At 48.0% G+C, this 17,924-nt stretch overlaps 1 protein-coding gene across 3 annotated transcripts in view; it reads left to right on the plus strand.

Annotated features, from left to right (window-relative positions):
* Nucleotides 1-3,044: 3,044 nt before the first annotated feature.
* The window catches only part of MAGI3 (membrane associated guanylate kinase, WW and PDZ domain containing 3), a 68,582-nt gene continuing 53,702 nt past the window's right edge, over nucleotides 3,045-17,924 (plus strand). For all 3 annotated transcript variants that reach the window (XM_054181412.1, XM_054181413.1, XM_054181415.1), the window contains exon 1: nucleotides 3,045-3,418. In XM_054181412.1, the coding sequence (XP_054037387.1) occupies nucleotides 3,097-3,418 (322 nt within the window). In that variant the 5' untranslated portion in view covers nucleotides 3,045-3,096. The remainder of the gene's footprint in view (nucleotides 3,419-17,924) is intronic.

A 17,924-nucleotide genomic window follows, 5' to 3' on the forward strand; every position in this document is an offset into this window, starting at 1 on the left:
GCTGCAGTGAGTAATCAGATGGGAGGAAGGAAAGCAGGACCAATGCACTCCTCGTCATGTGGCATAAACGAGAATGAAACTTGTCTGTCAGTTCCCAAGCAGTTTGTTCATGTTTCAGAGCTTGTTCGTGATGGGACAATGAAGCAGGTCCTGTGGGGTGAGATGTGCTGCGTGGGGTGGGCTACCCAAAACCGCGGGGTGGCCGGGGGGCCGCCCCCATCTCCAGCAACACCCACCCTGAAGGGTGCAGTGACCCCAGCAGAGGTGACAGCAGGGACTCCAGTCCCCAAGGAGCCCCGCGAGCTGCAGTCACCGCCTGGGAGAGGCCTCGCGCATCTGCTGGGTTTCCACATGCGGCCAGTGCACCCACACCCCGGGCATGAGGAGGAGATGGGTGATTAGTGAGCGATGCTGAGAAAATACATACGTTTAACACTGTTTACTCTCTCAGAATACAGCGAGACTGAAGGGTAGACGAGCAGCTCCAGAAGGGGATTATCGTTCATGTGATGGATAACTAACCTGCGGAACTTACTGGCATTGCGCAGGTAAGGAGCTTCATAAAATTTACAAAGGATTAGGCAGCTTTTTTTGGCTTTCAAATGTATATTGAAGCATACTGCTAAAGAGAACAGGACTTTCACTGAAGGAACAGCAGCTTCGTGACTTGCTTTTGTTATTCGCGTTATTAGCTAGCATGTCAAGCTCAGCGTTTCGGAAGCTGTGCCCCATTTCAGGTGTGTAAGCACAGTGGGGATCTCACCGCGAGGTTCGAAAGCCTCAGCCAGCGAAGAGACTGAAGAGACTGAGTTGCATTTTCAGCAGATGGGGTGGACAGGGGGGCGATGGATAAACTGCTAACCCTGGAGCCAAAGGGACACTCATCTCCTTGAGGTTCCTGTGCTGCCTACATACAATTGGGTGTATTCTCTGGAACGTCTGGTGCAGGCCACTGTCAGCGGCTCATAAATGAGCACATCATGCCTGGTGTCACAATTCCCGTGAAAAATATTGAAGGTTGGTTTTAAATAATGTGACAGTGTCCCTTTTAATGTCCAGATCGCGAACGCCACAAAGCTTTCAGCCTTCTTGCTTCCATTCTGCAAGTGTGAAAGAAAATTTATCTCTGGCAGTTTTTTCCATGCCTGTTGGCAAGCAGCCCGATGAACCTCAAATAGCACCAAGCACACGGAGCTAAACCTGCGCTCCTCACGACTCCATTAACGCCGCAGGCGTCACACCTCAGGGGTATTGGGAGCATTTGGTTAATGTCCCCAGACGAGTTTAGATTACATTGTTTTATCCCAGCAAGCACGGCTTTGTTATAAGATTGGCATTCTTCTAACTTCTTTGGAAGCATTCTTGCTTTTTTGGTACTGGCTGCTACGTAAGTCATAGGCCAACAGGCCTTTAAGGTAGAGGAACCTGTAAGAACTGGGAAACACCCAGAAGTTACTGGTGTTTGTGGTGAGCAGGTTTCTCAGTGGTTTCTGTGCTATGCAGAAATTAACCACTTGCTGCTCTTTACCATTGCAAAACATTCCGTGTTGAAATGCGATAGTTCTCATGTCTTCTGTTGCGCAAACTGAAGTGAACACAGGGACGCGGCAATGGAAGCAAAAATCCATTGTTTTACAACTCAGCAAACAGTCTTTGGACTCTGCAGATACCGTCCGTTTCACTTCCTCCTGTGCAAAGGGAAGAAGTATTTGAGCTATGCGAAGTCACACCTCTCTATTTGCAAACAACGGCAACGCTCCACCTCCTCGGGCGCAGGGTTTAGTGCAGCCCCGATGCTCTGGAAGGGCTTCAGCCCGCGGGGCGCAGCTGCAGCTTCGAGGCACTCCTAAAGCATCGCAGGTGGCAGAAGAGATTTGCAGTGGAAATTCAGCCTCTGAGTAAGAGAAAAACTGAAGGGGACTGGGTGGAGAAATTTTCGATTTGAACCATAAAGCTTTGCAAGGATTAATTTTCAGCTTTTACGGTGGTGACATTGATTTTGAACGAACTTCCCCGCCGTTAGCAGGTTTTAGTGTGCCACTTGTTAAGCGTTGTGCTATGGTCCCAAGCGCCATGATTTTCATTGTGTGTACCTGGCGTGTAATCCGTACCTGGCACGAGCTAATGGCTACACTGAAATCCTTTGATACACGGCTAAATAAAAAAGCTCATGTGCAGAGCAAACACACTGGATTTGTGTTTTCCAGTTGAAAAAGTGTCTTCATGGGTATGTTTAAACTGTAGCTGCTGTTCTGACACTGCTTTGGCCCTACGTGCTCGAGCCAGCTTTAAACCAACAGGCTGGAGTGATGGTGGCCACGTGGAGAGTGGTATCTGCGCCCGTGGAGTTGTGCCACAGTAAATGCACCTTGAAAGGAGACAGGAGCAGGCACAGCCCATGCCAGCGTGGGAGCCAGGCACTGGGGGAAGGAGGGTAGAAGCACGGGGGCTGCTGCGGGGAGGAAGGGGCAGAGCGGCCGAGGGGAAGGCAGCCCCCCTGCCGCTGAGGTTCTCCAAACCGCCGCCACACAGCACAGCCCGGCCAGGCCGAGGCGGGCCCTGGCCGAGACGAGACCCTGCCTGAGGCGGGCGCTGACTGAGGGGAGATCCTGTCTGGGGGGCAACCGGCCGAGGGGGCTCCCGGCCGAGGGGGCCCCTGACTGAGGGGAGATTCTGTCTGATGGGGGCTCCTGATGGAGGTGGGCCCCGGCTGAGGGGAGAGCGTGGCCGAGGGGGCTCCTGACTGACAGGGGCTCCCGGTCGAGGGGGCTCCCGGCCGAGGCGGGCCCCGGCTGAGAGGCTGCTCCCGGCCGAGGCGCCCAGCAGGGCCGGGGGCGGGCGATGCCCGTCGCGGCGGCCGCGCTGCCCGTGACGGCTGAAGCCCCGCCCCGGGGGGCCGGCGGCCGGGGCGGGGGGCGTGTCCGGGGCGCGGGGGCGCGCGGCGGGGGCGTGTCCGGGCGGCGGGGGGCGCGCGCGGCGGGGCGGGGCGCGGCGGGGCGGGCGGGGCGCCGCCGCGGCGGGGCGGCAGTCGGGCGGCAGCCGCGGCCGGGGAGGGAGCGGCGGCGCGGGGCGGGCAGCGGCGCCCCGAGGGGCGGCATGTCCAAGACGCTGCGGAAGAAGCGGCACTGGCTGAGCAAGGTGCAGGAGTGCGTGGTGTCCTGGGGCGGCCCGGCGGGCCCCGACCCCGACCTCCTGCGCGGCGGCGCCGAGCGCGGCGAGTTCCCCTACCTGGCGGGCCGCCTGCCGCCGGGCGGCGAGGGTGCGCCGGGCCCCGCGCTGCTCTCGGGCAAGGCGCCGGCGCCGGGCGACGTGCTGCTGGAGGTGAACGGCACCCCCGTCAGCGGCCTCACGCACCGCGACACGCTGGCCGTCGTCCGGCACTTCAGGGAGCCCGTGCGCCTCAAGACCGTGCGCCCAGGTGAGCTCGGCCGCCGCAGGCCGCGCCGGACCCGCGGCCCGCCCCGCCGGCCGCGGCTAGGCCCAGCCGCGCCGGCGCCCTGCGGGGCGGCGGGAGGGCCGCGGCGGGCGGCGGGGGGCGGGTGCCGGGCCCGGAAAGTTTCCTCGGCTGCGGGAGGGCGCCGCCGCCGGGCGGGGCGGGGGGGGGTGGTGGTGGCGGGCGGCGCTCTCTACCCCGGCCCGTCGGGGGCCGCCGGCCTCGGCAGCGCGCTGGCCTCCGCGGGGCCCGGCGCGGTCCCGCCACCGGTGCCCGGGGGCGCCGCTGTCCCGGCGGGGCGCGGGCCCGGTCCCCGGCCGCCGCCGCCCGCTCTGCCTCGGCCTCCGCCTTGTGGCGGCTCGGGGTGAGGGGGCCGCCTTGCTCCGGTATCCCGTAGACGCGACCCCTGTGCGGGGCTCGGCGGGGCGGGGGCGGCCGAGCGGGGGGTTCGGAGGCTCCGTCGCTCCCGGAGGGTCCCTGCCCGCCGCCCTTCGCGCGCGGCAGCGGCTGCCCGCGGTGCGCGGCTCGGGGAAACCCCATTTGAGGGTTTTCGGGGTGTTTGTGTGATCGCTCGAAGCCGGGTGCAGGTGGGAGCAGGGCTGGCCGCTGAGACACCGCTACCTGCCGCCGTGTCTGACTTGCCATCCGCCGGGAACAAACTCTGCCTTTTCTTTTTCCATAAATTTGGATTAATTTTGAGTACACTTTAGTTAACTAATGATATCAGATCACTGTGGTTTATCAACATGCCTGTCAAATGTCAAGTTAATGCAGAATAGTGGTACCTGCAGTCACATGAGCTAATGATTCACCACGTAACGAGCTTCAGATTTACCGCTTTCCTGGTCAGACAATCCAGGTGTGAGCGCAATGCCTTAGAAAGAAACTGCTTCTGGTAAACCATTTCTCTCTGAATCCAAACTGAAATCAGTATTTCTCTGACTGAAGTCTGTAATATCTCTTATACAGCTTCTTTGTTTAACACCTGTCCTGTACTACTGTCATAACTGCTGGGTTGCTGTTTGACTTTAGGTAATACATATTTTAAATCAGACTTTCCTCATTTGACCACTAATGAAAAGTCATCTTCTGTATAGAGACACTGCAGTTGGTCCTGATGCATATCACCCGTTAAACAAATTAAAAAGCAAAACACAAACAAACCCACACCTTAAAAGCACCTACAGAAGCCTGGTAGGCTTTGAAAGATTTGTCTTTATTTCCAAAATTGGAAATCTCATCTGAATGAAGAAAATAGAAAAACGAACAGCTGCAAGTTAAATGTAAAATAAGAGGATTAAAAAAAATTGAGAAATTGTTTAAGATAGAAAATAATAATAAATCTCTCTTAAAGAGAAAGCTTGTAGAAGATGAAACTATAGTTAGAAGATCAGAGGAATTTCTTCTGTTTACTATAGGGGGGAATAGAGGTATTCCTGCACTGGGACTTTCCATAACAGAGAGACGTCTCAAACTGTCAAGTTAAAACTGGCAGAAAAGGTTTAGAAGAAATTGATACAATGAATAGTAGAAAATGGCCAACACCAGATGATGTTCATCAGGAGTTCCAAATATGAAGTACCACCAGCAGTGTGTTGCCTGTTGCTTAAATCGTCAGTGGTGTGGAAGGGGTCAGAGGTGGGGAACACGGTGCCAATGGGAAAAGGGTCCAGGAGATCAACAGGACTGGCTTCTGATTCCAGCAAGTGGGTTAAAACTGTAGTGAAGAATTAAACTATTTGACATGTGAATAAATACTGTTGATGAGGAGAGTGAGTTGCTTTTTTAGAAGCAAGTCTGTTTGTTAGTTTTCAAAGGTTCACCGGTTGGTTTAATGAAATCCAAGTATTTTGGTGTAGTGGATTTTCAAATAGACTTTCAGCAGGGTATCGACAGACTGTGAATAAGGCTCTCACTAAGCAAGCGTTGTGTGGCAGCGTAGCTGCCAAAAGATAAGAGCAGAATTCTCCTGTGGGTTTAGTCACTGGTTAAAATACAGGAACAGTTTTCTCAACAGAAGGGAACTACTGCTGGAGTCTTGCAAAGACCTGTGCTGTTTAGCAGAGTCATCCAGAGCTTGTAAATGGAACGCTAGGTTGAGTTGTAAAAAGAGAACTAGCATTTTTATGCTGACTTTATATAACTTTCAGAACAAATCAAAATGAAGCTTCAGATCCAGCAATTTTTCCCGTACTGGAACATATTGCAAGCGTATTTACCACATCAGATGATTTTTGCAGTAACTTTCTTTGTTGATGTCCTTAAATACAGTATTTTAAAGCATACTGGTTTGGGGTTTTTTTGTTTTTTTTTTTGTTTTTTTGTTGTTTTTTTTTTTTTTTTTTTTGCAAGATTGCCACAGTAATGCTCAGTGGCGGTATTCCAGTTAGGGTATATGTAATTAGGAAAGTTGTTGACAAGGTGTCCTCTGTGAAGACCTGTGACTTTGTATTTGGCTTCCCTTCCAGCCCTTCTGTTCCCGAGGGATCCGGAGCTTCCGACCTTCTGAAGGCAGCTGGGAAGATGCTGGGGATGGGCGGGTGGTGGTGGTGAAGGGAGCGAGGGATGGGGAGCTGGTGGTCCGTGGTGCGCTCACAGTATGTCTCAATTCCCAGAGACCCTTAATGGCATTACTGCTTTTAAGGTCCCATTTTCCATGTTTTTCTCCAGTCAAAACTGCTGTCTCTCAAATGAACGGTCATGGTGAAAGGCATGGAGTGCCTCTGCCAGCAGGCCTCTGCCCGCCCGATGGCTCCTTGGATTCCAGTGCTATTGGGACAGAAGTCTGAGGGGATCCACCTCCAGGGGTCTCTACCACAACAGCGAGGAATTTGTTGTCTTGCCTCTGAATTTTAGGGTGTGTATGAGGCCTTGATGCTCATGGTCTGCCTCCACATTTGAGAAGGGTAGCTTTGGTGTTTAAGAGCTGGCTCCGTTTTCCTGGTGGGGTCTGCGCAGGTGTCCCAGTGGCCTTCAAAGCATATTGGGGGATTGGAGTGCTTTGTTTCGAGTAGTGGTGTAGTCCTTCATTAAAGGCAGCAACAGCTTTAGTTGACAGCAGTAAAATCTGTCTGTGATACTTCCAGCAAGCTCATAGAAAATTTAAAATGGAAATTTCAAGATGCTGTTTAGTCTTGTTTGATAAGACACTTGAAAGACATGAATGTTAATTTGAATGCCATCTGTTAACTGCACATCAGAAATGATGGACCATTTTGTTGATGAAGAAATTTGTCCTTCCCTTTCTTGCTCTGCCCTTACTTTCTGAGGAGGGAGACCAGGACCAGTGTGGCACAGGCTGGGGACAAGCGTCGTCGGTGCCACAGCCGAGGTCTGGCTTGGCTGCGTGCAGCCCACCAGGAACATCTTCCATGCTGGTACCGATAGGGGTTGACAGAGCAAAGTCTGCAGAGGGCTGGTCTCGAGCTCTCTGCCAGCACACCTGGACTGATGCTGACATCTCAGTTATCTAAATAAAAGTTAGATATCCCTTCATTCTAGTTTATGTTTGAGATTATAACCAAAGCTCTATTTTTGTATGATTCATCATCATGTTGATTGGGTGAGGAAGATGACAGTACAGAGGAATAAGGGGTTTTGTGCAATGTGATATTTGTATGGATGTGCACACGTGCTAACGTAGGCCGGCTCATCATAATGACTACATTTGTATTTTAGCCACGCTTGGCAAGTGCTGGTTTCAAGCTAATCGCCTGCTTGCATGCATCCAAACGATGGCTGCCGTGTGGGTCGAGGACCTTCCCTGCCCAGCGTTACTCAGATTAGTACATTAGCCTTGTAACTAGCTGGCACTGCTGCAGGTTCTTTTATTTCCATTAAGAAAAACAAAAGCATTTTGCTTTAGTCAAATTCATTGACTTTGAGTGCTAAGTTCATCCCGTAAAGGTGCCTGCTAGTTGCATGCGGCATTCAGATTTAGCCAGAAAGATGTTTGTATGTGCAGGCGAGCCTGATTGCTGAAATACTCATCAGTGTAACTTTGAATGCTTGCTTTCTTCATAGCAGCATGGTAGCCAAAATACAGAAAAACTAGGTTGCCGACTTAAAGTAAGAAAAATTACTGATTATCTGCAAGTTCTCTTTCTGCAGCCTGAGTTGCCAGATACTACATAGGAAGGAATGTGTTTTCCTTCCAAACTAAGGAGCTTTAATGAATACAGCTACTCTGTGGCAATTATTATGGTTTCATGGCCACTATAACTAGCATCTGGGAAGAAATGGGCAGAGTCTTGTGCTCTTCCACTTGAGAAATGCTTCCAGAGCGCATACTTTTATCCCTTGATTACTGAGAGAATGCATGTTGGCTCTGTTGCATCGAAACTGATCTTTTATGAAAAAATGGAGCAAGATTTAAAATGATGAAAAGTTTCCTTCAGACTAAATTTTTTAAATAGTCTCACTGCTTCTGACACTATTGAACCTTGATTTCCTACGTATTTGTTTCGTAGCTGACTTTCCCAGTCGTGGCTGGAGCTCTTCCTCTGACTGCGGCATCTGTTCGTTATCTCCAACCTGGGTTGCCTGGCCTGCAGTAAGGTGTCAGATTGTGCTTTGATGTTTTATCTTCCAGCTGGGGCATGTGGAGACTTCGCAACTCACGTTCTCACAACTCGTGGAGTCTTTATTTTTTCAGTCCTTATGCAGTTTGCAGCACATACAGTATGTCCCAGTGCAAAGCTTATGCATGCTTTGTGTGCGCTCACCCACAGTCTGCAGCCTTTCGAGGTGACATCTTTAACTGCTTCACATCCATTGCTGTATTTGAATTAGGAAGCATTAGTACAGAGAATGAGGTGATTGACTGGTGGATGTAGTACTCAAGTTCTCAGTACCCAACTGGCTTTTTTCAAGTCAGTAGCTGTCACTAAATCACGTAATGCTCTTGGGACTTGAGGATCTTGAAGCCTGCAAGGCCTTATCTTACCAAAATGCTCTCCTGATGAAAACGTAGTGCAAGCTTACAAGAAGACAGCTTACTGCTGGATGCATTTTCTCGGGTGACTGTAAGACTGCGTGGTGATCAGTCCCTAATGCCTCCGCTACCGACGGGAGTTAATGGAAGTGTTTAAAGTCGGCTTGTGCAGGGGGGTCCCTTCTCCGAAGCAGAATGAATGAAAATGGTGATGACAAATACAGTGACTCAGATCAGGATTCAGCACTTGAGACATAATACTCAAAGCTGAGTATATAAGATTGATTTACATTTTCTCTTGTGCTTGAGGTAGGTACAAAGCCTCTGTGTGGGGGTAAACATTTGCATGTTTGGCAATTAAGGCAGAGAGGAGGGCACGCCACACTCCGAGGCTGTTTTCACAAAATCAGATGAATTCTAAATGTGCCGTGGTAAAACAGAGATCAGAGTACACACTAGGATAATTTTGCCTCTCTGAGGAAAGGCATTACCCTAATTCTGTGTTTCTCTGGAAGCTGGCAGTAGGCCAGACGGGTGATTAAACAGACTAATGTGTTACTCTGCTCGTCGGAGGAGTCGAGGCAGCCGGCTCGGATCCTTCAGTCCCTGATGCGCCTTAGGTGGGGGCTGCTGGATGCTGGCCTGGAACGTGGCCCTCCCGGCCTGAGAGTGCGTGGGGAGCTGCTCTGTTTTGATACAAAAGGGGGAGAGGTTGGTTCATTTTACCGCACTAAGGAAAGCCCAGAGCATACAGCGTTGCTATAATGAAAATGGTCAGAAGACAGATGTGCGGTTCTGAACAAGAAAACTGAATAAGAAATGCTTTCTGCTGGAGGCTGCCATTTCTCTAAAGCCTCGGCAGTAGCAGTGGTGTGTCCTACAGCAGTCTGAGCGCCACCTCGCACAGAATGCTATTAGCTTGCGTCTCGGGTGTGTAGATGCAGAGGACTCTCGAGCACTTGCCAAGGGATGGGTATTAGTACGTGTGTGTAATTTATAATCTTGTTTCTCATATTTGTCTTTATATAAACATATTATTCTTGGCATAGAACATACTGCCTTTCCTTTTCACATACTCCTTTGTTTAAATTTTACTGCGATGAGTACTGTGTTAATGATTTCACCATAAATGCACTCTAATTATTCTGTTCTTTCTTGGTGTGTTAGTTGCAAATGATAACGAGGCCTCATGTGGCTTTTGCTACTGTGCTGCTTAACACCATGGTTTTAATTTGTACTTTTTTGTTCCCTTCAGGAGAGCCATTCTCTTCCCTGTACCGTTTGTTGCTGTGTCTCAGGAGAGGCCTGGTAGAATAGCGCAGAGAGAGGCTGGCATTTACCTGGGGCTGGTGGCAGAGCGAGTGGCGCAGTCAGTGTTCTCCAAACCCACCTCCTCCCTGTCCCCTGCTTTAGGGGAATGAGCTTTCACTAGGACTGAGCCATCAAGCGCTTGTATCCCAGTTATTCCTGGAAGGAAGTTTTGTCACTCAGGTAGACAGTTTTGATTGAAATTCTTGTGTATATGTTTATGTTGCTTTTCTATTAAAAAAAAAAAAAAAGCTTAGCTTTACCTGCCAGCATACAACTTGTTTAAAATCCTTGAAACTCTGATTTTGCTTCTATGCAATGGCAGGAGGCTTTCTCTTCTCTGTGAATGAAGCCAAAAACGAAATAAATGTGAACCTTTATTAGAAGGCATGATTTCAACAGCAGATTTCACCTTCATAATTTTCGTCCAGGTATTGCTCTTGAATTCTTGTCTGGCTTTAATGTAATGTTAATCAGTTGTAGAAAATGGCTGGGTTTTGTCGCTCTCAGAAGACACAACTTCCTTAATTTTTTTAAAGCATTTTAATTTTGCTTTTATATAACAAAGATGCTTTAAAACTAAACTGTTTTTTTTAGAAAATTCCTGAAGTAAACAAGCTGTGCTTGTGTAACCTGCTATTCACCATGCCTCTTTATTATTGAAACATCTGCTTCAAGATATTTTTCAGCTGATAATTCTTAAAAGAATCTTAAAATATGACAAGGATGGTGCATTCAAACTGACAGCTGAAAAAATCACTCTAGTTTTGATTGTTGCTCTGTTTTAAGGTCTATGAATTCATTATTCTCGTTCTTGTTTTTAATTCATGATGCTTCCTTTTAAGAAATATCTTGTCGTATTCATGGGCTGTTAGTTAAATCTCATCTTGTTCCCTGAATGGGAACAATTTTCTTCTTCAAAGCAATGGTATGCCTGAGAGTACTAGATTACGAGCTCTTTGTATTTGAGAGTAAATTCCCTATTTAGTTCTGCTGAACAGAAGGCAAGAGGAAGATGCAGTAGGAAGATTGCAAATTTGTATTGATCTGCTACACTGTCATTGAAACCAGAATCCTAAGTAATTCATCTTCTCAGTTGCTAATAGGTATTTGAATCTGTGTTAAATTAATCTTTTTCGGGCCCTTAGCGGGTCACAGTGGAAACGGGAGTGGCTCCTGGGTGAGGTACCAGCAGTAGCTGAATACGATGGGCTGGCTGCCAAGCTAATCAGTTTTAAAAGCAAGAGCACACGCTTTGGTGAAAGGGGAGTGTCCTCGGAAGGGTGTTTGTCAGTGTGGAATCAAGGAGACCATCGAGGCACTGATGGAGAAAGGGGATCGCCACGGTGGGGGCAGCAAGTCAAGGGGCACTGGCGTTTATGTGAATTTTTCCATACTGGCTGATAAAACCTGCGTACAAGCTGTCCCGCAGCACTGTTGAGATGTAAATATGGGTGGTTGCTCATAGCCATGTTCTGTGATTAGTTTAGGTGTAGCTTTCAATATGAAATACAACTATAGCAGTCTTTTGTTCAAGCTTATGTCACTGTGCTTTTTTGGCTATATGCAAAGGCAACATGTTAAAGTAGTGATCTTATGTGGAAGTGTAATTTCATTTGCAAAGCACACCAAGGTTGTTAGACATAATTCTGGGCTTTCTCTGACAGCAAGCTTTTAAAGCATGTTTTCATAGATACCTTTAAAAATGCTTGCTTAAAGCTACTTCTCAATATGTGTGTTTCTCAAGCCTATAATTTTTCGTGTTGGTTGCTCTCCATCGAATGTAACATTTTCAAACTGAAAATCACTAGTGTGTTTACTATCCATCCTGTGTCACTCTTCACCTGCTGAACAACAGTCTAGCTTGTGTAGCTTGATGTGTTGTAACTTTTTACTCATATGTCAAGGAAATAATTTAATTCCTTTAAGCTCTGGATTGCCACGTCTCTTCAGTTGCCTGTATAAAAAATGTAAAGCTTGAATTCTAGCTCTATCAGATCATGGTACGCTTGAATATTGATTCTTACTGTGTTCTGCTTCAGTGCCGTTTCATTACTGACTTTTGGTAATAAATACAATCAGACTAACAGCTGGTGTCTTATGAATATGGATTGTGGATGAGATATAAACATCAGAAGCCCTCTGCTTTTTGGTGTCTAGAAATGCATTATTTACATCTGCATGGTAATGAAGTATTCTTTCAAAAAGGTGGTAAAGGCAGTCAACAAGGTTAATGTGATTGTGTGAATTAATCTGTTACTAAAGTTGTCTCTTCTTAAATATGCTGCATTTGGAAATAGAGAAAATACATTTTTACGTATCCAGACTAGTATTGCCCTAACAGGAGAACCGAACCCAAGGACAGTTGCATTGCACTTGTACGGGGACGGGGGTGTTTGGTGAGGCTGGGGCCACCTGGGCCCTCTCTGGCACGGGGTGTTTGGAGAAGCCGGTGGCATTGCTGTGTCTCTGCCATGTGGAAGGAGTAAGCTGCAATCTGCAACAATCCAGAGCTGCTGACATCTGCACTAACATCTGGAGCGCTTTGGGAATGGCTGCTCACCTTGTCTCAGAGACAGAAGCAGAGGAGATGCGGAGGAGGAGGATGCCAGCCTGGAAGAACTCCTGTGCGATGAAACAGAGAAAGGTGGAATTACAATGAAAAGGAAATAAGTACAAGGGATAGGAATGTGCAATAACAGCACAAAAGAGCAGGATTGGGAATTTGTTGCTGCTTTTCTCACAGGGTTGGTAATTTTGCCTTGTAACACTTACTCTTCTAGTGACTTTTACATGCTAATTAATAACTGTGTGTGGAAAGGCACAGATGTTCAGGATTTTTCTAATTGGGTACCTGTATACCTTCGAACTGAAGACATGGGAATGCTTCCTTCATGTGCTGGATGTTATTTAAAACTTTATCTTTTTGTCAGCTGAGTGGGAGCCGAGAAGCCAGTGGAGGCCCTGCACCCCTGGCCACCCCTGCCGAGGTGTCCGTCGTCCCCTCCAGGTGCACCTGGCAGAGGTGGGAGCGTGTCCCCTCTGAGTGCGTCCACATCCTCGGGGGACTGTAGGAATTTCCATCAAAGCTGCCCAGAAACGCCCACAGCCCTGAACGTTCATATCCTGATGGATGTCACCTGGGCTTCTCGGGTGAGGTGGGCACATGGCAATCCTTCCATCGGACTGTAAATGTATATATCTACCAGTATATCTGTTTGGGGCAGAAGAGTGTTTGACTGAGGTGGGGCGTGAGGAGAAGATGGAGCCTCGGGAAGAGCCTCCCCGTCGCAGCGCTGGGGCCTGGCAGCCGCCGGGCTCTCGTGGCTGGCGTGGGGAGCTGCAGCCCCGGCAGGTGGCCTGTTCGGCAAACCCCAGCCCAGTGCAGCCTGAAATGTTTGCTTTGCAGGGTGTGTTGGTCACTTCTCGGCTCTAACGTGCCTCCTGGCTGTTCAGGTGTGCTACTCGACTGTCCTGCCAGGCAGGGCCATCCGACTGCGCCGGCGCCCGGTGCTGCGGGGCGCTGCCATGGCACGGCATGGCTGACCGAGGGCCGCCACAAGAGCTGCGACCAGGAAGGGAACTGCGGGTGTGAGACACCACCTGGGTGCTTCCAGGGTGCATGTGTGAAGCTTATTAACAACAGGAAATAAAGAATTGTAAATAATATGTATTTGTTTTAAAGAAAGCACTTTTCTGGAAAGCAATCCTTCAGGCACCTGGAGGTGTGAATCGGGGTGATGTTTACTCTGTCTTGGATTCTTGGCTTGCAGATTAGCCACCTTCAGTAGCTGTCTGCAGACCATTATGGGTTTACATAGAAACACTTTCAGAAGTTTTAACTCGAGGTGCATCATAGACTAAACATTGTAGTCATCTAAAAGAAAAACCAAACTCCCTTCCTTACCCACCCCACTAAAAACCCACATGCGTTTTTAGACCTGACTGTTAGATGTTTCACTTCTTTGTAGTGCAAATAAGAATAAAGATCTCATGTCTTAGAAATAAAAATAACACTGGTATTCCAGTGTTATACTGGATACCTTCTGGTAATCAAATGCAGTTTGAGGTACACATCATGGGCCAGTTTCTCTGAGCTATGAAGAACACCAAAGGCCATTTTGAATCTTAAAAATACAAGTTGGGAGATCTGTACCATCATCTGACAGAAATTGCTCTGGAAAACAGCCCTCGATAGTTGGTGGTTTAGCCTGTATATCAGGCTTTGAATGCAGAGAATATAAAGGAGTGCATTTAGTGCTGAGTTTCTACTGAAATGCCCCTGGTGCCTTTGCAAGAGGTTTTTTTGATAAAACATTTAGGGAGAAATTAGTTTCCCTTGGACTAGGATTGTTTCGCAGTTGTATTTTGAGAGCAATTCAATGTTCGCTATTACGTTTTCGGATTCAAATTGTATCTCTGCTATTAAGGACTGCTTTAGCATGCAGCGAGGATGTACCCTGCGATTTGGGGACCATTGTGCCAGGACCCATCTGTTTGCCCTTGGAAAGGGTTCATCTGCTTTCGTGTGCTCTGTGAGCAAAGTGGGGCGTGCTGTTACGGGGAATGGGGAAGGGACCGGCCTTGGGGCTTTGCCTCCAGGAGCCCCCTCCGGCCATGGCATCGGGCCATATTCTTGGCCCCCCTTCCCTGCAGCTGGGAGAAGGTGCTGGGCTCCCAGCGTGCTCTTTCTCAGCTTGTGGCTGGGCGGGCAGGAGCATGGAGCTTCCACAGGGCTGTGCTGCGGTGCGACGGTGTCGGGGTCTGTGCCTGTGGGGTCTGGCATGGTGCCGGCATGGGGCACCGGCGGGGAGCCCCCTCGGCAGGTCCCCCAGCGCGGCGGGAGTGCTGCGCAGTGGCACATGTGCCAGTCCCGTGCTTAGCTAGAAGAAGCACGTTTAAAAAACATCTCCTTTCATGTCGATGAAAGAGCAGATGAGAGAAAACATTCCATCTGAAGTGGCTGCTTAATTACTGTTTGATACAGGGATGTAGTTTATCAAATTAAATTGTTGGTGGAAATAATGTTAGCATAGAAAGCGGTTTTTGCTCTAGAGCAGTAACTTTCAACTCGTTTGTCTGAATTTTCCAGTGTCACCAAGTCTCGTGTGGCGAAGTTAAGCCCATTTTTAATCTGTCTGCTTTTCTTAAATGTTTTGTGAGCGCAGTGGGGGTCCGTCAGGGCATCTCGGTCTTCAGCAGCCGCAGGCTGAGACCCGCTGCTGCCGGGGTCTGGGCGCCGTGCAGCCTCTGGTGACCCACTAAAAAGGTTCCCAGAAAGAAATTCAAATGTGGCCTCAGGTATTTGGATCTGCAGTTGAGCAGGTCTTAAGAGTATCTGCAGATGTCTCTTTCTTAACTCAAAGAAATGGACAAAGCAACTGATATGCAACTTTGTGCTTTTGTGTGATGTTTGTAACAAAGTTAAAGAAAACTAAACGAAGCGTATGTAATCTTAGACAGCTAGGTGGTTTGTGTCTAATTTGGTAAAGAAAGCCTCTTTAAAAAGTGTTGTATCTGTTAAATAGTTGCTGTAGTTGTAGCCAGTCTTCAGGAAAAAGCAGCGTGTGCGGTGTCTTGGTCGTGTCTTTTGGATTGTGAAAAAAGCAGCACGTAGGTGGGGAGCGGCGTCCGGTGTAAAATAGTGAGTCTGGGTGGGAAAATCACTCTCTCAAAACCAAATCAAAACAAAAAGCAGAAGTGCCTGTCTTGGTGTGAGTTTTCCTTTTCTCTGCAAGGCTTTTTGGAAGATCCCAACAAAAAGCATAGCTGAAGTAGAAATGAGGGCCGTTTATTCTGTTTGGCACGTTCCTTGTGTTTGCACAGCTGGTGGCCTACCGGCGTTATCCTGCAGCTGAACACGGAGATGCATATATGTAGGTTTTTTCTTCTTTTCCTGACATTATTAAAAACAAAGCATATAAGCATCAACAAATAACTTGAACTCGGTGTAAGTCAACATGCTGATTAAGTATTTCCCTCCTGCACAAAGTGGTTTGTATGAAAAAAGCGAAGGACACAGGCAGATTATTAAATCATTTTGACACATTTTTTGCTCAAATAGACAACAGCAAGAGCACCCAAACCCCAAACTGCGTAAGCCTTCCCCCTCTCTGTAAGATTTCATTGCCAGGATACGCAACTTTGCTTTGGTTATATGCCAAGTTTACCGTGACCTTCTTGCAGTAGACAGAAGCAGAGTTTGCTGGTACTACTCATTAAATGCAAGAGGATTAACATCCAGTTTATTTTCTCTAAACCCACGGAACTATCAGGAAATAACTAAGCCCTAAAGTTCTAGGTTTGTAGAAATGATTTCCTCCTAATGCATGTACTTGGGGGCAATGTCGGAATCCTGTTATGTAAGAGAGAGGCAGAGCCCTGCATTAATCCCAGGGAATGATGTTAATGGCTCGTTTCGTCCTTTATTGGTCTAAAGAATTCCTCAGAAATCAGCTGACTAAAAGTGCCAGGGAAGTATTTTTACCTCCGTTGCCGAAACTGTTATCGCTCAGTAATTTCACTAATCTTCTTTGCAGAGAGATTAGATTGTAAATGCTTTGGTGCAGGGAGAACTTGTTTGTGAAAACTGCCTAGTACGGTGGGTGCCGTCGAGTGGAAGTGCCGATAAGTGATCGAACCTGGTATTCCATTGCTGAGCAACATTTTGAAATATTTATTGCCTTGGCTTTGCTTCAAGCTGTCAGTGTTTCCTTGGGAGATAGTGCTTGTAATGTGAACTTGAACGCAGTGTTTGCTATATGACAAAAATGCTAATGACATAAGTTTGAAGACAAAATTGCTGTGGTTTTGTTTCATATTGAGGGTTGGTCCCTATTGTATAAAATAGGTTTGTATGAATAAATAAAAATTGTTGCCTGTGATTCCAGATCTCTGACATCTTCAGACACCACTCATGCACATATTTTATAAACGGCTTATTATGGAAGCATTAATATGCCATATTTATGAATAAAATTATTTTTTTAATGTATTCACCGATAGAGAAGGTATGAAGTGTTACGGGTATGTGCAGCTGGTGGTTAAACTGTACAGAACAGCTGAGGAAACGGCTGACTGGCTAATGCTATGTCGTCGTACGAATTTCGAAAAAGACAAATAGTTACGTCCTTGACAGATCTGTGCACTATTATTAAACCCTATTTTGTGGGTTATTTACAGGCAGCAGGAAAACTGTTGTACTCGGTGCAAGGCCTGAAGTATTGCTCATGTTGTGGAATTACGAGCTACAGCAACTTGTCTCTAAATTGCAGGCTTTCCTCTCTGCCCTACTTACTCAATATAAAAAAAACCTAATCCTGTGGATTTTATTTCCCTCTCTGTAGGACAGCAGTGAGTAATTACTTTTCTCTGGTGAAGGTAGAGATGCTGGAAAAGTTTAATTAATGCCCATTAGGAGATGCTGCGAGTACTTAAATGAATTCATTAGGGCAGGGTGCTTAATGTTCATCAAAATAGCAAATAATTGCAGTGGACTGAATGTTGTTTACACTGTACTGCGTATTATATCTTTTTGTTCTGCAAAATGTTTCAGGATATGTGGGTCTTCCTTAGCCAGGGCCAGCTTTTCTAACCCCCGTGTAAAGTGTAGGGCTTCAAAATGAGGTTTGGTGTAGAGCGTAAATCTCTGAATCTCCTGCTGCTTTGTCACTGCGGAATTGAGTAACGGCAGGGAAAAAGGTACATCTGCCCGCTCGGTGCCGAGGTGCCGCACTGGGCATGCCTCGCCATCGCTTGGCGGTGGTAGGTGAACTGCCTTATTAGCATGAATCTTTCATATTAATCTTTCTACCTTAGTAAATAACTTGCAGAAGGCAGGAGCGTGCGGTGACCTCTTGTCTCCTGCTCCGCGGCATCTCTGTTGTGGGACAGGAGTGAGGTGATCCAGATGTGTAAGGAATAATGTCCCCCACTGAGCTGCTGTGCGAGTGCAGGCGACGCTGGGGCTGGCGGGTCCCGGGTGGTGAGAGCAGTTTAAGGGTTTCGGGCAGACAGAGAGCGGGTGCGATGCCTCATGGCCGCTGCTCGGGTGGCGCTTGGTGTCTGCCCCTGGGGTCCAGGAGCCCTTGTCGGTGCCAGTGTCTGCCCTGCTTCGGTGGAACATTCAATTTGTGATTTCAACCTGGAGTTACAAATATTTGTAAATCACAGGTATTTGTATTGTTAAAACAGTGTTAGCGCATTTTTTTAAACCTAAGCATAGGTAAGTGCTTTGCGCAGTTCTTAACT

This window comes from Rissa tridactyla, chromosome 21, assembly GCF_028500815.1.
Source record: "Rissa tridactyla isolate bRisTri1 chromosome 21, bRisTri1.patW.cur.20221130, whole genome shotgun sequence".
Lineage (NCBI taxonomy): Eukaryota > Metazoa > Chordata > Aves > Charadriiformes > Laridae > Rissa > Rissa tridactyla.